Raw genomic sequence first — 20,568 nt, 5'->3', positions numbered from 1 at the left:
AATCCCAACGCGCTCCTGTAAGAATGTAGATGTTTTGATTTGTAAAAACAAGTCGAATTAATTCATTTGAAACGTAACATTTACATTGAATTGATTATTTCGGCTTGAAAAAAATATATAAACAATGTGAATTGAATCATGCGATTTTTAAAAAAAGGTAATATACAATAAACATAAAAAAATAAAAACTGAAATATCTAATCAACCTAAACTGTATTAAAAAATAATTAAAGCAACAGAATGCTTAAAGGCATACAGTGCATACAATTAACTCAAATTACCTGCAAAAATGTGCATTCCTATCAATGTTAATATAGTAATAATATTACTCATACTATTGCAGTGACAAAAAAAAACGAGACGATTCAATTGTTAACCGCAATTCATTTCGTCGCGATTAGTCGTCAACTAAAATCATGATCATGATCTAATTTAAACAAAGCAAAGCGCCACCGTCCACGAGCGAGCACACGCACTGACGTTGTAGCTGTAGCAGCGTCACACACACACGCAGTGACGTTGTAGCCGTAGCAGTGTCACACACACACACACTGACGTTGTAGCTGTAGTAGTGTCACACACACACACACACACACACTGACGTTGTAGCTGTAGCAGTGTCACACACACACACACACACACACTCCAGTCTCTCAGTGTGTGTTTCCCTGCTGTGAAGCGCAGCGCGGCGGGGGGCGGGGCCTGTGGCGAAATGCCGCTACGAACTTGTGACGTCACATCAGAAATGTTCGAAAGTTTCCTGTGAACGAGTGATTTATTTGTTGCATTGTTTCTTTATCTCAGTGTAGAAGCTCGTGCACTTGTAATAAATATCTACATGTTTATTTTTTGTTTGCATTTCTTTACTTGCACCTCCTATCGCTGTTGTCCTGTTCTCATAAATTCCTGTTTTCTTTGTATGCATGGTTATATTTTCAATAAAAATAAGGAAAATTAAAAAATTGGTTTAAGACGCATATTCAACTTATAAAAAGGCACTTCATTTTAAAAATCATTTTTATTAAAAACTATTTTCACAAGCAATAACATTACAATCATTACACTGTAAAAAAAAAAAAAAAGTTTCAACTTGCAAAACAAGGCAAAAATGCTGCTTTGAAACCACATTGAAGTCATTCTCCCTTTTACTTAAAGGCCCCTATTATGCTCCTTTTCAACAGGTTAATATAGGTCTCCGAGGTCCCCAAAACCCACTTTTTAAGTTTTTTGCTGAAAATACCACCCAGATTATGCATTCTAGGTATTCTAACATGGCTCTAAACCATCCTCTTCCTGACGCTCGTTCATTTGTGGTGCTTCTGTGGCACTTCCCTCCTGAGGCCCCTAGTTCTGTGAGCCAATGGCGCTTGAGCATGACTTCAAGATTCAAGAGGTTATTTGTCACATACATATACATAGTCATACATATATGCAGTGAAATGTCATGACACTCTGATTACGCACAATAAGCTCTATAAGCTCTAAAAATACTAACCCTAAATTTTCTTCAGGGTTCTGTTGTACTTTCACTGATTCCGCCTTATCAGTCCACTAAAATCTGTTCGTGGCCATATCTGAGACAAGAAATAAGCAATCCAGTTGCTGAATCTCCACTCGTATTAGAACTACCAGGCCTCATTTAAGTTTGTTCCAACTTTCGTTGCAGACACCGCACGCAGGGATTTTTCGTTTCACGGAAACACTGGAAAAAATAAATAAATAAATACATCTACAATAAAAACAACTTTATTTTTATTGGTTTTGTTTGGACAAATGCACAGCGGATCGTACGCCGCGGCCTGCCAGTTTAGCTTCTATTTTTTAAGATTTCCATCGTCCGCAGTTTCTTCACGGTTTCATTTAAATCCTCTTTCTTTTAAATGGTTTGTGCTGGTCTGTGCACTGAACAGAGCAGTTCCCAGCGGCGCTTGTTATTCTACAGCGGTGGGTGGAGTTACTCAGATGGGGGGGGGGGGTGGTTCTAATTCTACTGAGGCACCATGGGACGTAGGAGGGCGTCGGCAATCTGAACGGCGTGTTCACGATCACAAGTTTTCTGAAATAGACAGCTCACAAAGAAACTGACCGGGTTGTCTTATTCCACAGTTTGTGTGTTCGTAGGCCCGTCAGAGACCCAAATGTATGTGCACAAGCACTGGAAAAGTGAGTTTTTCATAATAGGTGTCCTTTAATATTCTGAATTTGTATTTCTTAGAAAGCATTTTCCACTTGTTTTAATGAGCTGAAACCATGATTCAGTGTGTAGGCTTTGGAGGTTTAGTGCATCACCTGGTTAATATAAGATTCTCTAGGCAATTATCTGGTGACAAATAGTTAAAAAAACAACAATGAATCACATTAGAGCGTTAATTAAGACAGTGGGGTGAATAAATTAAGGCGTGCCAACAAAACGGTGAAGCCGCTCATTCAGCTGTCACAGCAAAGTTGTCAAACTGTGCCAGCTCGAAGGAGTGCGTTCCTATAGCGACCCAGCCGTTCTTTGGGTCCATCACCACAGCGTTTTTCCACAGTGGGTAACCATTCAGCAAACCCGACGCAAACTGGCCCTGGAAACATAAAAATGGATCAAAATATAGAAGTGAATTTATCAAAGCTAAAGCCGGTTTTACACTGAATTGGAGAAACAACAAAATCAAAGTCGATTCACATCTATGGAAGAGGTGAAGTCCGCACGCAAATAGCAGCTTCACTATCAATAAATCTGCTATTTTAGGAATGAAGTTTGTGTATAGAAGGAAAGGCTTTTTTAAGTAGTAGAATACCATTTTTTAAATACATTTTTTGGAGCACTCTTTCGAACACTATATAAAGTAATTTGCTTTGGAAAACTGAAAAAAAGAAAGTTGCAAGAAGAGGTGCTACATTGGGCGGATCCGACAGGAAAGCCGGCTTGATGTGAGAACCGTTGGACGCAGTCCCTCCTATAGCCGCTGGGGGGGGAGGGGGCAGGATCCGACCGCCGGGTGCGTTTCCGGATTCGGGATAAAACCCGGACTGACAATAAGCCAAAGAGCTGGCTATCTTTAGACGGAGTAAACTTACTTTCACAGTCAGTGTTAGCGTGTGCCAGCCGTAAGCTCTAGTTCCAGACTTCCCCTCAGCCAGGACGGTCTGACCGGCTGTGGAGGAAGCATTAAGAACGTCTAAGAGCCCAAACAAACCTCACACACGTCAGTACGCAATACGCCTCACTTCCACCAGAGCGCAGTAGAGGACAAAGCCGATCTGGCCAAAAGACCGCAAACGAGGCATGGCAACTGTTGAGGAACTTGTCATCTCGTACTTATTGTTTCTAAATATAAATGTGTATAAACAAATATGTTGATATGACCGATGTCGTTGGTGACTTTGTAGGTGCCGTCGGCGAACACCCAGTAGAAGACACCCGCGGCGCTGCGGACGGACTGTCCCCCTTTGTCCACTCTGGCCGCTACGTAGACGCCGCCCTTCTTCTGCGTCTCCATGAAGATGTCACAGGTGACCGTGAAGTTCTCCCTGGAAAACCCCCCCCCCAAAAAAACAAACAAAAAAAAAAACTTCCCTTTGAATTTCACTCAACTGAAAGGCCCTGATAGGAAAGGACTGACAGCAAGTTTGACGATAATGATGTCCAAAAAGGGGAAAACACCCGTCAAAAAATACTTAATATTTACCATCAACTATTACCCTCACACACTTAAAAATAACATTTCTAGGGAAAACACTGTATTTTAACATACGAGGTTTTGGCAAAACAGAGTTTAACTTAACTTTAGGAACCATTGCAGCTATTTGTACTGTTTAGCAAAGGCTGAAAAGCTTGAATCGCTCACGCAAACAAAGTAAAAATGCCCCAAAATAAGAAGAATGAGTGCAGATCAGCTGACCATTTGTAGTCGCCTAGGACGCTGATGGTCTGGTCGGCGTCGGCGGCCCAGGTGATGGGTCTCTGGGTGAGGACCTGGCGCAGAGTGAAGACGTGGGGCCCGGGGTCTGTCAGGTTGGTGTGGTACTCAAACACCCCCGTCTGGTCGGCAAAGTACGGGGCCTCTGAGAAGGGAGGGTTGGCTGTTGGGAGCAGGGGAAAAGTGCGATACAATCGAATCAAATGTCAAAATGTATTGGCGCTCGTCCAATCTGCAAACAATTAATTCGTTGTGAAGCAAATCTCTGAAATGAATCCGGAGTCTGGAGTAAATCGGCAAAAGTAAGTAAGTTTCAGTTCCAGCACGAAGGTCCTGCTTTGAAGGTCCTGCTTTCAGTAAAAAACTGAGGATTCAATTAATGTGAAATAACAATTTAGCATTTCATACAGATCAAAAAAAACGGCACAAATGTATACAGCCACAGTCAGAGGCAGAAAGACAAGGACGAGGTACTTCTGACCCTTTTGGCCGTTCGAAACGGTTTCCAAGTCCACAGATCAGGATCCGTCTTCCATGACGCATTTTCAGTGAGTGAAGGTCAAATGCAACATGGCTTCATTCCATGTAGTGTCCAGGTACAAGTCACATGGCCACAGGTGTTCGTAGGTTTTGAAGCAAGATCCTTTTCCATGCATGGTCTACTCACCAACGTCAAAGTTGTCCTTGTAGATTTTGGGGAAGCGGGCGGAGGGCGGAGGGGCCGGGTGACCGCCCTTCTGACCGGTGGTGACGGTGGTCAGGGTGTACACCACGTCTTCGGCCAAGCTCAGGCTGAAGAAGCCATCAGAGAGCTTTGGAATACCAGAACCAAAAAAAAAAAGAGCATGACAAAATTAAGAAATTGATTCAAACTACAACATCCCAGAATGTTGGGAAAAACAAAAAAAGGGGAATTAAAGCATTTAGCGTCTATGTTCTTTACACACCTGCAGAGGTGTCAGTTTTTCAAAGAAGACCGGATTGTTGGTCTTGAACTCAAATCTGGACCGCCACACTTGGAGTTCCTTAATGGAGGCCTAACGGAAATAAGCACACACACACAAAGGAGCTTGCATGAGACAAAAGCTCCCACCGTGGGATTGAACTTCCTGGAGTTTGGTGAAGACGGCGCGGGCGCTTACGAAGGAGCCCTTCAGCTGGAACGTTGCATTCTGGGACGTCACATTGAAGGGCAGGAGCGGAGGCCGTATGCAAACCGAATGGTTGTGAGTCTGGAAATGGAAGTGAGAAAGAAATACTGAGATAATCCCTTATGTGCAAGGGATACATTAAATACATACTTAATGTGTAATGTGTAATGTGTAATCCATAACCATTTTGTATATGAACAGTTTTTAATCACACACACACACACACACACACACACACACACACACACACACACACACACACACACACACACACACACACACACACACACACACACACACACACACACACACACACACACTTTGTTTTTTTATTTTCAGGTTTTGAGACTTTTTCCTCAGACAAACACTAAAGTAATCTCTTGAACTTGAACTAATAAATCAAATAAACTTGCCATTGTTTCTATGACAATGGTGAGGTTTCCTTTTGCATCCGTCAGGGCCACGTAGCTCCCGCCCTGCGCAAGGTGTCCCACCGTCTGCAGGTAGGTCCACCCGGGCTGGGTGAACTGGGTGGTATGGGCTGAGGAGAGGAAAGGGGTTGCGTGGTATATTTTATACTACATTTCAACAATGATAATAAACTGAGAAACTAGCTAGACTAGCTTAGAACTGTAGACACATTTTAAGCCTTTTTAACACCATTTGCTATTCCTATGGTTAGTACACCAGAGGAATTTGTTGATTATTAATCTATTGTGAGAGTATTTGAGAATTTAAGCACATTAATTGAAGACCAATTACTCAAGAGAAAGCATTTGCCGAGGAATGATCTTGGTTTTTAGTTTTTATTTTTTTTTAACCCTTAACAGCCTTCTATTCATGTAAAGCACTTTGAGTTTCTTGTTATCTATGAAAGGAACCATACAAATAAAGGTTATGATAATTATTATTATTGTTGACATTATCCAGACCTGTGATCCAGATGGGAGACTCCACTACGTAGTTCCCGCTCCAGGGCTCCTCGGCGGTCATCAGCCCGTCTCGGCCGAAAGGCAGATCCTCGTAGTAACTGGCCACCAGGTTCCAGGATATGGTGCTGGAGAGACCAAGCCGAGTTCCCATCACTGACGTTCCACTACACAACTACTTAAAAAGGCAGTTGTTTATTTCTAGTGGTCCACAGTGGTGCATCGTCACCCGTGGACGAGATTATATTGCATATTGAGAGTATGGGGCTACGGTGTGGGAAGTGATAGGGAAACAACCAAAAACAGGGAACACCTAATTAATTAAGTCTTAATACTGTAAATATTAAATAGAATTGTATACACATTATGGGATGACACAGTGAGAATCTTTTTCCCCACCGGTTAATAAATTCACGACAACACCGGTGTTACCGGTAACGCCAGACTTTTTACAACAGTTATGCAAGGGCAATAATTACTGATCTATACCCGATCTAAGGTCTCCCGTAGCCTTCTCTCCTCCAGTGATAAACAGACTGCTGTGACTCTGCTGCACGCACAAGCAGACACGTTTACTTTCGTAGCGTCCGACCAAGTATTCATCACATGCTTAGTATTTTACAAATTAGAATTGTTTTCATTTGATGAACATCTCCCGGATTTGAGCAGTCCTGGGTTGCCATGTAATACAGTACATACTGCACATTGCCTGGCAACCCTGCACTTAACACAACTTAAAATGATGAACTGAGTTAGTGATCTAAAGAAAGGTAAATGTAAATCGGACAGCCTACTGTTGTTTAACGTTGAGCCTGAATGAACATGAAGAGAAATAAAGCGTTATGAAGTCTTTTAGACCGAACAGGAGACAGTGCAGAGGGACATCCTTCATCCTTGCTTTCAGGATAGTAAAATAGGTTTTTGATCGACATGGAAATATTACCGTGGAACCGCAAGTGGAATAACTGACCAAATCACATTCTGCAAAGAAATCCTCACGTCTCAGACAAGATTGAAGCCTTTCACAAGAAAAGAGGAGTAATACGTTATCTTTGGTGAGTTTCAGGTGCCTGCTATATAAGAATCCGGACTCGTTTTCCTGTTTTGTGCAAGAAAGGAGACCGTGTCTGAAGGTCAAGACGTAAGATTGTCAGGAGGCGAAGAATCAATTTCCAGAGAACTTGAACTTCCTGTTTCCGTGGTTCTTTAGTTATCAGGGCTTGATTGCAACAATTGTAGATGTTAGTTCGGCAACCATTTTTTCCTATCTTCCAGCTAATTTTTAGGTTTGTTGTAAATTGCCAATTTTCTTCTCGTGTATGCTTTATGTTCTAGAGGTTTTAAGTTGTTTGTTTTTTTTATTCCTTTTTTGTTAATTTCTGTTTATTATATTTCTTATTAGGTCATCGTATCAGTTTTTTTAATGGTTCACGTTTAGATGTATAGTTGTTTTATTTTTAGTTCGATAGAATATTTTTCTCCAACTTCTAGTCAATATTTACATTGATTGTACATTGACAATTTTTCAGCTAATTCTTAGGTTCATTGCATATTGCCGTATCTTTTTTTTTTTAATTATTATTACAATAAGATTTTTTATTATTAAAAGAATTGAATTACTCCATTAAAATAATTGAATCACTTAAATAAAATAATTAAATTACTTAATTAAAATAAGAATTTAATTACTTTATGATAGCTTTATTATTCTTCCCTATTTGTGATGCATGGTGCTGACACCCATCTATCGCTATAGTGAAGTAAACCCAGTCCCTCTTCATAAAGCCTCCGTAGGCGTTTTCCCCACAAAGGGTCTGAGAACCAACGGCTAGTTTAAGGATCGCCAGCCTCCCGCTCCCATGCTAAATCCACTTGACCACTTCAGAAGGATCAAGATCCTTTTCCAAGCAAGAGGCATTTTAAAAACCAGTCCTATTCACTCACGCGGTCATGAGGCCGTTGACGTAGTTCTGGTTGAGGATGCGTGCCCAGCAGCCTCCACCCACATCGTCGTTGAAGGTGCTGTAGTCCTCAGAGGACCACAGCTTCTTCTGAGTCTTCAGGGCCTCCAGCACCGTGGTGGTCCCGGGGTAGTGCGCCCTGCCAGGGTCAGACAAACCAATTAAATTGGATGATTCAGGCTGCGCTACACCATCAACGGTTAATTTAAACAGAATTTAGAGCTTCTCAAGGATTAGGTGATCAAGGTTCTATTTTTGATTTTCGATGCAGCTGACGACCGATCGGACGGTTACTTCAAAAATATGTTTAAATACGCTGACGGAAGCGGACCAAGCCGAGTTAAAATTTCACAAGACACTAAAACATGTAATAAATTAAAATAATAAATGATAGGTGTAAACCACCTCACTGGCATATCCATGACTGATCCCAAATTGAATTAAATCTGGGTTAACTGTGAAAAAAATAAAAATACTAATTGTGAAACCTTACTGTGAAAACAAAACTAATGTAATCCTTATTATTAGTCCAACCATCATTTAATGTTGGTCTAACAGGATTAATAGCAACACCTTGATTTAATCCAGGTTTAGATTTAATCCCGGTTGGTGCAAGTCAAAAGTTCCACTCTCAAGTTCCACAATGCACAAACTGGATAGTAAGGGCTTAATATTTCTTAGCAAACTTTAACATAAATGTCTCAGGATATCCAGTTTCTATTTGTACAGGGACAGGAGGTTCAAATATAGGCTTTAGCTCAAGACGCCAAGATTGTCAATAAAATATTTAACTTTTCCATATTAACAAACCATTACATTACAACATAACATTGAACCTGTTTAAGTTTGAATGTCTCATCATTTGTCGGAGTAATTTCCAATGGTGGATTAAACGTGATTGAAAAGCATAAGCAATCACGTAAACTGGAAACGTGTGTCAAAGCAGGGTGGACGCAGGTCATGCATAGCAAGATGGTTAAAGGCCACTTTGAGCCAATTTCCTGTCCTCAAAGGTTCTCTAAATGTACAATGTGGGTGTAGTCAGTAATTGGGCTTCATTGACAAACCGGCGAAAACAAAGTTGATTCTCATCAACACTACAAGCTAGTGTCTACAATGGAGAGAGGAAGTAAACCAAAGGTTTTCAGGTGGAGGATTTTTCTCCTTCACCGTCAGGTTAAAATGATAGTCGACTAGGGAAAACGGACTGAGTCGACATGGTCAAAATCCTTAAGCCACTCAGTCGCAAAAGAGCATAACGAGTGGGAATACATTTATTTCAGTCAAAGGGCATCTTAGCTGCACTATATTATCCAGGTTTGTCAGCTAGAACAGTAAATAAATCATGTGTAAAGCATGTTTTTTTTTTATAAGAGCTTGACATTTTGAACTTTTGGTGATTAAATCAGTAACTTGTCAAAAATTGGTGGCAGCAGGGTGCCAGATAAAAAAAAAAAAAAAACATACATTGTGAAATAAAAGTGCAAATAAATTAAATACAATAACATCAAATCTGTAAATGTCTAAAAAAAAACAACAACCTGGAGCCTGAGGTGTAAGTGGATGTGGGTCGTACCCTATCACGTCTACAGCTCTGCTGAGCTCCTGGTCTAGCAGCATGTACAGGGTGATGGGCTCCCACTGGTTATCACTCGCTATGATTCTCACCCTCTCCAAGCCACTCTTGTCCAGAGTGTACCTTAGGAGCTGGCAGACACAGTCAGAATGACAGAGAGAAAAAAGGAAGAAAGAGTAATGTACAAGGAGAGACCGTTTACACTACCCCTACCTTATTTAGCATATTGGTCTTGTTATGTTAGACGATTTGACTCTCAGGGGCCTCAAAACAGCCGCAGAAAAACCGCCACAACATTTAAATAGATCCACCAGTGGAAATAGGTTTTGTTTGGATGGAACAATTTCCTCATCACTCGCAAATTGTAACTGTGGTGAGAGCAAAAACCTATAAATAATGGGTAGAGACCCACCCAGGTGTCCAACAGTGGTGTAGAGGGACGGTTCCCTAAGTGTGTGTCATTGGTTTGATAATTCAATTGAGCGATAGACTCCCCGCTGCAAAGCTGCCTTGAAAGCAAGCGAGAGATTTGCGCCATTGCTGTGTCATCGTCATGCTGTGGAGGACGGGATTGATTTGGGTGGTTCACGATTGGCCAAGGGCGCCTTTACTTACCCGACCACCTCAACGGCATCGTTGAGGTAAGGGTCAACGACCATAGTGTTGGCAACGCTCCAGTCGCCGTCTGCCGCGATGATGCCCACCTCAGTGAGGCCCACTTTATCCAGCATGTCCCGGAGCACCTTGGTGGAGAAGGAGAGTCTCTAAAGAAAGGCCCGTCGCAGCTCTCCACCACTGTGCGATTCTTAGTTTGTTTAGAACACAACTAAAGTGTCTGTGGCTGTTTTTCTGCGGCTTATTGTCCCTCACTCCCAAGACCAGGGTTAGCCGTGCTGTCCCCTAAACACCGCTTCGGTTTGGCCTATAAAACAGGTGGTTATGGATTTTAAAGAGGTGAAGTATTACCTGAATGTACTTGCTGTCAAAGTTCCTTTCATTCCAGATCTGAGGGGATTGAAATTGCAGGTTAGCCTACAACCGGTAGATTAGACATATATAAAAACACATTATCTTTACAGCTTCAACACTGTCCAAAAAGATCCAAAGAGCAGGAGTACACACCCCGACGTAGTCTATGACCAGGTCATGGTACTGCTTGGCCCCAATGATCCAGGACACCACGTAAGATGCTGTGATGTCAGGGAAGTCGTAGGGCCAGTTTTCGCCACCACCCACCCATCCTGGAAAGGCCCAGGGCAAACCTTTGTGGCCGGCAAAAATACATAATTACTTATGAGAACAAACAAAATTATTATTAGACAGAGAAATTGTTTCAAGAAATTTACAGTCTCAGTTTAAGGACTGTTTGACACATATAGGGGCGGTTTTGTGGCAATTATGGCAAAAATCGTAATCACGATTATTTAACATGATTACCCACTGACTTTGAAATCATGGGTTTATTTAACTTGAAAAAAAAAAAATGAAATCTGTCTTAACAGCGGATTTTCTTGAACATCAAATATAATTCAACTGAAAAACAAAAATAAATTAATGTAAATAAATTAGATAAATAAATAATATAAATATATATTATATACACATTTAAATAAATAATATAATCATCATTGTTGTCTGAGAACAGTAGCCCTAGCAGAGGGGGTTTAATCTAAATCAGGACTAAGATAATACAACTTAAATTAATCCAGAATTTTAAAAAATCCTCTCTGAGACATTTCATTTAAGATCAATTAGTTCTCGACTAGGAAGTCGAGAACTAGGTCGTGAAGGACTAGTCGGCTCCTTCTGTCAGGTCTTGGTGCTGGTCTCAGTCCAGATAATCCATGTTCTCTGTTGTCAAGGGTCCACCTGGACGCCTACATCCAGTCATCAAAGGATAAACCTGACTCTGGCCAGGTTTAATTCAAGCCTTCACTTACACCTAGAGAAGCTCTAATCTACCTTCTGGAAATCAGATTATTTTTAACTACGACTGGGAAAGGCCATTTCAGTTATTTCAGATTAAAAGTGTCATTTAGTTGACTGTGTCAACTAAACACTGTGACTGTGTCTGTGAATCCCATAGTGTCTATTACAAACAAAACTAACTGTGTTGGGGGGGGGGGGGTGAGCTTGTAGGAGGTGAAGTTGGGACAGGGATTCAAATATTTCAACATATTTCAAACCGGTTCCCGCATTACTAAAGGATTTGTTTATGAAAAAACAAAAACAAAAAGATTCAAATGTTAATTTGGTTTCGAGAAATACTTGCATTTGCATCGTCTATGGCATCTCCTCCTGATGTTTCTATCATCAGTTGAGGGTGAACTCCAACAGACTTCCTCAAAATTGAAGTATCATCTCTTTCATTTAACAGCGACAGTGATCACGTGACAGTTTTTATTTTTGAGTTTATATTTCCAACCGAAGGGAAATGAAGCCACTCTCACCGATGAGTGTGATGTTCGGGTTCCTCTTCTTGGCCTCCTTCATCAGCCACCACTCGTAGCCCCGGAAGAAGTTCTCGTCATTCTCATAGTGCATGTGGGACGGCTCCGTTCCATCTGGCAATAAAATGCTGAAAGGGTTACGAAACAGGAAGACAAAGCGCAAATCCTTGTCGCCATCGAGCTTTAACTCTTGTCAATGTTGACCTTAGATAACTACCATCCGTGTCACATGAGTTTGATTTCCTGAAGTATATAGTATCCATCACAGACCTATGGGTAGCCCTCTTGTAGATTGCACTCCAACCTGTTATCTTTATGATTTTACGATTTTATTATGTCTTTTTATGTTTTCACCCTTTTATTTTATGCCTTAAGGCTTCTTTTTTATTTCTATAATGTGTTTTATGGCTTACGTGAAGCCAATTGAATTGCCCTTGTGCACGAATTGTGCTATACTAAACAGATTTGCCATTGCCTTGCCTGTATAGATGTACATTGGTGATTGTTACCATTTTTCATACCAACGACTCAATTTCATACACTTTAGACCAGGGGTGCACACACTTTTTCGGCTTGCTAGCTACTTTTAAAATGACCAGGTCAAAATGATCCCCCTGCATTTAAAATGCTAAATATATTTATTTATATATATATATATATATATATATATATATATATACACTGAGTATACTATATATATACACACAATATATGTTGGCGTACCTTGCATCACTGCATGTCCCTTACGGCACAATACAATTAAATACATTGATGGTCACTACCTTACTCTGATGACTTGCACTGAATGGAGTCGGCCAGGGTTGCATAGTCTATACAGTAGCTACTGAACGCTATTTAGAGTTAATAATCTTCATGTGGGAAAAAGCTGACTCGCAAAAATGAGGTAGAGCCGAATAATGCAGTCAAGGAGGGAGCACATTTCCTCATGTTTGGGTACTTTTCCTCTGTGAGTAAGTTCCAAAACTGTCCATGAGCCCTGGACTTAAGCTGAATGTCAGCCTGTAGTGTCAACATCTCATCCTCCACTGCAGACCAGTTCAGGTGGAAAGAGTGTTGCAATTTTTGATGCGAGTGAATCAACGTCAATATCTTCTCTAAATGAGTAGCACATAGCAATGGGCTCGAGTCTTGAAACCGTTTGTCAAAGTCTGACAGACCACTTTCAATCTGCTCTGTGCAGCGCGCGCTGTCAAGTTGCGCACACGCCTTTCCTGGGGTCTCCGGCTCCGATGCGAGGTTTTGAAAGTTCCCCAAATCATGGCTCTCCAGCTTTGAGGACAGAAGTTGCATTTTTCAAAAGCATTAACTGAACGGATCATGTTGATCACGGTTTTGCCTTTTTCTTGCAGCTCTAAATTAATCTCATTCAACATGTCGGTCAGGTCGGGATCTACCCGCACTACCTTTGCGATCAACGTATTGGGCACCCCTGCTTTAGACCATCGAGATTTTGGACCCCAATCTGAGACTAATTATTTTATTGTTTACTCCAACACTAACGACGTCTAACCCTATCTATACTATAGTTAGGGGAGAAAACAGTGAAACTAAGATCAAAACAGTCATTATCGTACATTATCTAATGTTGGCGACAAATAAAATATCAATCAAGTTTAATTATTGGTCATTTTCCTGGGCACCCCCGGAAGCTCTTGGACGACCTCAGGTTGAGAACCACTGATCTAGAGTGTTCTCACACTTCTCACCTGTAGTTTGAGCATCGCCTCCGATTTCCACTTTGAGTATGTGCAAGGAGGCCCCGAAGTTTGGCTGAAGATTGTAAACATTAAGACACAAGGTTAACGGCCGCTCTCCATATGTGGAACATCGAGGACATTTTTGAGATCAGTGCCACAGGCCAAGTCACCCCACCTTAAAGAGGTAGTCCAACACCTGGGTGCGGTACGGTTCAGCATAGTTGACGAGCAGGCGAGAGGTTGCCTGTGTGACAACCGGGACAACAACCGAGATCACGAGAGGCAAGGTCCACGGCAGAAACAATGGCAAAATGTAAACAGCACGAACACAGCAGCGGCTTTGATTTGGTTGGTATCTCGCACGGTGAGCAAAGGGAGGACCTTGCGAACAACAGTCAAGATGCTGTCGCTCTCCGAGCGGTGAATGGAGTCGTCGCCGGTTCAAGTTCGGGTTTACAGGTGGAGTTCGACATCTGCACTGGGGAGGGTGAACTTTTTTTTTTTTAAGGTGACACCTGCAGCCGGCCTAACTATTGCGTGGCGTGTTACGCACGCACGCACACACACACACACACACACACACACACAGAGTGACAGAAGACAATAGTGCCACGCTTGCCACCAAGCCAAACAACACATCACACCAGTTAGGTGACCACTTTGTACTGTATCACCACTGGCTAACGGAGGCTATTTTGTCTTCCACACACGAAGGTGTCACCTGCTGGTCACCATAAAAGCTAAAGTCTGTTAAAAAAAAAAAAAACAAAACAAAAAAAAAAAAGGTGAAACGTGAAGTAGTTCATATCATACGGTGGTGCATGAGTGCGCACCTGAACACGTTTGAACGCACGCACGCAACGGAAGGACGTGCTCGTCGCCGCGGTAGCCTTGTGAAACGTTAGCATGATTAGTCGCATTTTCGCGAACAAGAATAATACTCCCACGAATCGGCAATGGCGGTTAATGCAACATGTGCTTCTTATTATAATCGAAGCCTGGTTTGACGACTATAAATACGGCAGTTGTTGAAATACACCTGGTTGCATGTGGCCAAGTGAGGTAAACAAACAAAAGATTTAAAACAGACGCCGTGCCCGGGATTGGAAGCTCCGACGCGGTCCCCGCGTCGGAGCTTCCAATCCCGGCCACGGCGTCTGTTTTTCGCGGCGCGCGTTTCGGCGTCTGTGGAACTTCCGCGTCGCGGAACTCCGCCCGCCCTCGAAGGAGCGTCCGCCGGGGCGGCGCTCCGCGCGTCCCGAGTCACTCCCTTTTCAAGGATCCGCCACCAGCCACCGCGTCCCCCCCGGGACGGAACACCGTGCAGTGACCACTCACCCCTCCGCCACTCAAGCCTCCGATCCCGTCGAACACTCTCCCGAGTCCCACCTTATCGTCCAGCACGTACTGCTGCGCGTTGCCGAGCGGCGGAGACAGACACTGGCATGCGAACAGGAGGAGAGCGAACCGGGGCGGCATCGTGGGGCCGAGGGGGGCCGAGGGGGGCCGAGGGGGGACCGGGACGCTGAACGGCCTCCGTGCCCGGAGGTGTGCGTGTGTGTGGCGGCTGGTTGGCCACGCCCCTTTACAAGCCACATGACCGCTGGGCGGCAGCCCAGTCATGTGACGCGGGAGTGTATTACGAAATCGCCGGAGGTGGCCGTCACAGCAGCGCGTTTATGACGTCGAATAATTACGTTCGCAAACAGTCGTGGGTTAACCGAGTATGAGCGAGCAAAAGGAACCCCCGAGGGGATTCATAAAAAAGTAAATGACTTTATGCAAATATGTACAGAATATGTACAAATAGTTAAAAAAAATATGTGTGGAAAATTGCCATTTTGCTATAGGTCATCTTTTATTTGACATTATTATTATATATATTTTTATTATTATTATTTCATCATTATAATTATTATTAAGAATAATAATAATAATAATAATAACAACAACAACGTTATCATTATTGTTTTGTCATTATCATTATTATTTATTTATATTGGTAGACGTTTTAATTCCATTCACATGGAGTAAAACCAACAATATTATATAACTTATTAAATGTTATGTTACATGTAATTATTCACTATTATACAATAGGCAATGACGATTATTTCAATCCTAACGAGAGCCCCTCGGCCAACGGACATGTGTACAAGTCTGCTGGTGCGTAACAGTCTATTGCTTCACACATTGCGTCATTTACAAAAGAGTCACAGGGTGTCTGTGTTCTCTGCAAATTCCATGAAGAAGGAATAACTTTGACCTCCCGTTTTCAAATAATTTCTCGATGGCTATCCACGGCGATGCTGGCCGGTGTGTGTCCAGTATTTTGTCTGAAAATCAGTGCATTACTATAAAAGTCGCCGTTAATAGGTTTCAATATGTTGGCTGCGATTCAGTGCACTCTCAGTTCATATTTACATTCGAAAGACAGGTCACATAGGTCGCCGAGTTGGCTTAATATTACTGAAATAAAAACAACTGCAGATAGAATATGCTGACTAATCACTAGTGAGCATAGTGCCACTTCATGTTAACCCGGTTTACATATGTAGAGGTGGTACGTCTTATTTCTCGTCTTATTTAAATTTGTATCTCTTGACTTGTCCTATCTTATCCTATCTTTTATAATATTCATGACATTATTGATCATGAATTACATCCATTCATCATAAATAAAATTTGATTAGTTCTTTGTCACATTGTGACTAGTGGGTCATCTGGCCGATCTTCTCCAGGAGTCGGGTGGTGCCCAGCGGTGCTCCTTCTCCCCGTTGTTGAAACGTCCGGGCCGCCCCCGTCGGCTCCTCGCTCTTGAAAGACCAACTCTTCTGTCGTTCATTTCATCAGCTTGTCGTCGTGCGTGAGCAGCATGTTGGCGCGTCTGGTCGACGAGTCCTGAGTGTCCCGGAGTATCTTGGCAGTATCCTATTGGATCAAGCATTTATCGGAACCGTCCATGTGCTTCATCGAGCCTCTTGTTGAGTAATTCACTTCTTTTTCCACCTGAGCTTTCAATTCCTCCCTCCGCTGCCTTTTCTCCGCCTTGACCGCTCTCGACAGCCTTTGCCTTTCCTTCTTCCTGGCCTTTTCGGCTTTCTTGAACATCTCCTTGGTGTAGCACCTCCCGCTGTTCTCCGCGGTCATTGCGGCGATCTTCTCCAGGAGCCGGGACGTCTGCGAGCGGTCCTCCTTGTCCTCGTTGTTGAAGACGTGGTACCTGCCGTGAAACGTCCGGACGGCCTCCGTCAGCGCCTCGCTCTTGGAGAGGAACTCCTCTATCGTTTGCTTCTTCAGGCCGTCGCCGTGCGTGAACAGCACGATGGTGTGTCTGGTCAGGGAGTCCTCGCCGAAGGTGTCCCGGAGGATCTTGACGGTTTCCCGTTCCTCCTGCGTGAACCTGCCCAGCCGCATCACCAGCAAGAAGGCGTGCGGCCCGGGGGCGGACAGCGCAAAGCAGGTTTTGATCGACTCCTGCACCTCGTCCCCCGTGGAAGTGGTGTCAAACAGGCCCGGGGTGTCGATGACAGAGACCTTCTTCCCTTCCACCTCTGCCGTGACCTTCTTGCACTCGGACGTGATTGAGAACGGAGACAATTCGGAATGGAATGCCTCGATGTCGAGGATGGTGTTTCCTGCCGCGCTCTTTCCCGCTCCCGTCTTCCCCAACAGAACGATCCGGAGTTCCTCGGGGCGGTTCGGCCCCCTCGATCCTATGGAAAACCAAGAAATAACGTTTTTTCTTTTTTTGCTTTGGGGTTGCAGCTTTTGGGTTTTGATGACACCCTATTTGAAATATCACATCTCAATTGGAGGGCGCAGTGAAGCGCGGCTAAGCTCAAACTTCTGAACCAAAGCTGAAGCTTCATGTAAAAGTGTGCAAAACTGCCCAGGTTTCGCCACACTCGCACAGAATGGACATTGCGACAACTTCCCCGAACTTTGAACCACAGTTTGATGTTTCTTTTAGTGATGACAAGCAACTTTGAACTTGGAGAAGACTTACTTCAACTTCCCTCGTCTCTCTTTTTACTTCTCTGCAAACGTCTCTTATTCATTTGGGGGCACAGTTTCACTTGACTCATACCAATAAAATGTCAGTAGTTGAGGATTTTTATCAACTTTTGGGTAAAAATAAAAAAAACCTGTCTTAGCCTCAGTGGAAGTCTTGGAAAGCTGGACTGTAGTTTTCCCCAGATCATACACTGAGATGGGATTGGTACATCGACACAATATAACATACACACGGGTAGGTTAAATAGGTTATAGATGATGTTTATTGCCATTGAATCAAACCACTACATATACATTAAATTCAGAGCAAATCATTGCATTTCTATTATCTGCAGTAGACACAGCAACCAGGAAATTGCAACATATTGTACTTCGGGTCAGGCAAGGCTAGTTTGTTTCTATAGCACATTTCATACACAAGGGCAATGCGGAAGGCTTAAATGGCATAAATACATTATATAAAAAGCCAAGAACAATAAAAGCATGACAATACGATGCTCCAAACAGATTAAACACATAATAAAATCTCAGAGATAACAGGTTAAAGTACAATTTAAAACGGGACTCGAACCTGCACCCATTTGGTCTTTAGATATTCTAATTGCTATTGATTATTGAGCCTTTAATGAAACCGCATTCAACCAAATAAACTGGGAAACGCTTTCTGTCAATAGACTGTTAAAATCAACGTCGCTCGAGTGAACTCTTCAATTGCTTCACCTATCTTGACGGCTCAAACTGACAGTCCAACTTTGAGACATCAGATGCACTGGCCTGAAAAACAAACTCTGCATGAACGACAAATTCAAGTTGATAAAGATTTAGCAAAGACTTTAAAAAGCAACATTCTGAAAATAAAGGCGTTTTAAGGTCATGGTTGACCGCACAATTTGGACCCGAACATCCGAATCCCGGTTCATTCAAATCCACCCACGAACAACTCCTAACAGTTAAAGAACGATCGCCGCAGTGAATCGAATCTGCATCAAATCACGTTCTTTTATTGAATGCTGCACTTGTCGGAGGCTTTAATCGTCAGGGCGCCCAATCCGGCACCGATCGCCGCGCCCGCCGCCAGTCCGACAGCCAGGCCGATGGGACCTCCCACGGCTCCGATTACAGCTCCGATACCGGCGCCGCAAGCCGTGGCTAAGATAATCACAGGCGCGCTCAGGAATGCGTTCGATCTCTCGGCGCGTGTTCTGGCCGCGACCTCGTACCTCTGATACACTAGTCGCTCTTCCTTGGCGTAGCCCCTTCCCATGCACTTGACTCTGAGTTCGGCCAGCTCCTTCTCCCTCTGCTGCTGGGACTCTCTAAGGAGCCTGGCCTTCTCCTTCTCGATGGCCTCCTCCGCCTTGGCGAACATCTCGTTGGTGTAGTGGCCGCCGCCGTTCTCCATGGTCATCTTGTCGATCTTATCCAGGAGCTTTCTGGTCTGCGCCTGGTCCTTCACCTCGTTGTTGAAGACGTGATACCGGCCGTGGCACCTCCGGATGAGGTGCTGCAGGTTGTTGCTCTTCGAGACGTATTCGTTAATCGTTTGCTTCTTCAGCTGGTCCCCGTGGGTGAACAGCACCATGGTGTGGTTTACCGAGCTCTCGCCGAAAGTGGTCTGGATCATCCGCACCGCTTCCCGCTCTTCGTCCGTGAATCGATTTAACTGGAGGACCAACAGGAACACGTGGGGACCCGGGGAGGAGAGCGAGATGCACATCTTGATCTTCTTCATCACATCTTCCTGGCTGTAATTTGTGTCGAACAGGCCCGGCGTGTCGATGACGGCGACCCCCCGCCCTCCCACCACGCCCTTGGCCTTGTAGCACTCGGACGTCTGGGAAGACGGAGAGAGGTCCGATTCAAAGGCTTCTCTCCCCAGGATGGTGTTTCCCGCCGCGCTTTTGCCCACGCCGGTCTTCCCCACTAGAATAATCCTCCGCTCATAGGAGGATCCTCTCTGTTGGAGCCCTATCAGGTAAAAATACACACAAGCGTGGATTTCATAAAAGTCAGCCAAGGTTAGCAAAGCAATGCTGGGCCAGTGTATGTCGGTTGGCAACCTCAAAACAATGCCGTGCCAATAATCGCCCTCACTTAAGCAAGGGTGGGAAACTTTAGGCATTCATGCCAACATCAGTCCAAAACCGGTCCAAAGTGTCGTAACCACTTAGTCCATTGTTGGAATTGTTTTTGCCAACCATACATTGACCTAACATAATGACTAAATGTTATATAAATCTTCCTTAATGGCAATGCTGTTTACTAACTATACACCTCTAAATAGTTGTTTGTAATTATGTTGGCCAAACACATAGGTGTAGAAGCCAAACGCCAACGATTGCGAACGGAAAGGTAAAAAAAAACCTGAGTAGGTCACACCCAAGAGTGACATTCTTATAAGGGCAAAGGCCTTGCCATCAAATTGACGAGGATATCTAGCATGTTGGACTGGGTTCAAAACGGATAATGAGATACCAGATGTGGGACAATCTTAAAGTTGCAATTGCTGATCATTTTATCCGCCCTTGTGTTATTTGTACAGTGTAACTGTCACTGTTTGTGTATTTAAGCATATGCATGCCTTTTTTTAACAGGTCTCTTTTGGAGTAGAGACTTGAAACTCGATAAGAAATAAAGTTATTTCAGTACAGTTGAACTTGAACTTGGACTTATAACAGTATAACAGTATGTATTGCTCCCATATCCACTAGAGGGAGCTAGGTAACTGACATCCACCACCGTCTCCAGGAACTGCCATCTATTTTTGTAAATAAAGCTCCCACTTCTTTAGCAATCTGCAGATTTCTATTATTTTCTCTGTAATGTGTTTAATGTCCGTTTAAACACGTAAACAAAGGATT

The 20,568-nt window shown here is 43.4% G+C and overlaps 2 protein-coding genes across 3 annotated transcripts; both read right to left on the bottom strand.

Annotated features, from left to right (window-relative positions):
* Positions 1–999: 999 nt before the first annotated feature.
* galcb (galactosylceramidase b) lies at positions 1,000–15,162 on the bottom strand. Of its 2 annotated transcripts, none has more exons than XM_080012768.1 (17): positions 15,029–15,162; positions 13,866–13,934; positions 13,700–13,763; positions 11,973–12,086; positions 10,645–10,784; positions 10,489–10,527; positions 10,138–10,265; positions 7,930–8,085; positions 5,989–6,113; positions 5,470–5,597; positions 5,048–5,137; positions 4,853–4,942; positions 4,573–4,717; positions 3,888–4,068; positions 3,353–3,516; positions 3,064–3,140; positions 1,000–2,567 (listed from the first exon to the last, which is right to left on the bottom strand). In XM_080012768.1, the coding sequence occupies exons 4-17, from the start codon at positions 12,064–12,066 to the stop codon at positions 2,424–2,426; spliced, it is 1,701 nt and encodes a 566-aa protein (XP_079868894.1). In that variant the 5' UTR covers positions 12,067–12,086; positions 13,700–13,763; positions 13,866–13,934; positions 15,029–15,162; the 3' UTR covers positions 1,000–2,423. The 2 variants fall into 2 exon arrangements, with proteins under 2 accessions (XP_079868894.1, XP_079868893.1); XM_080012767.1 differs by lacking the exon at positions 10,138–10,265 and adding an exon at positions 9,523–9,653.
* LOC307238909 (GTPase IMAP family member 8-like) lies at positions 13,656–20,099 on the bottom strand (the record flags this gene model as incomplete). Its single annotated transcript, XM_080012063.1, has 6 exons — positions 13,656–13,763; positions 13,866–13,934; positions 15,029–15,130; positions 16,700–17,406; positions 18,719–19,675; positions 20,072–20,099. The coding sequence occupies 6 exons, from the start codon at positions 20,097–20,099 to the stop codon at positions 13,656–13,658; spliced, it is 1,971 nt and encodes a 656-aa protein (XP_079868189.1).
* Positions 20,100–20,568: the final 469 nt, after the last annotated feature.

The sequence above is a fragment of the Zeus faber genome (genome assembly GCF_960531495.2).
Source record: "Zeus faber genome assembly, chromosome: 13".
Classification (NCBI taxonomy): Eukaryota; Metazoa; Chordata; class Actinopteri; order Zeiformes; family Zeidae; genus Zeus; species Zeus faber.
The sequence above is the reverse complement of the archived record's forward strand: the minus strand, read 5'-3'. Positions and strand labels throughout refer to the sequence as shown.

Coding starts and splice junctions, on each gene's coding strand:
- galcb (XM_080012767.1), bottom strand. CDS start 12,066: ATGCACTATGAGAATGACGAGAACTTCTTCCGGGGCTACGAGTGGTGG. Junction 9,654..10,488: donor TTGACAGCAAGTACATTCAG/GTAATACTTCAC, acceptor TGTGTCTGCCAG/CTCCTAAGGTACACTCTGGA. Junction 5,598..5,988: donor GTCTCCCATCTGGATCACAG/GTCTGGATAATG, acceptor TCCTCTCCTCAG/CCCATACCACCCAGTTCACC.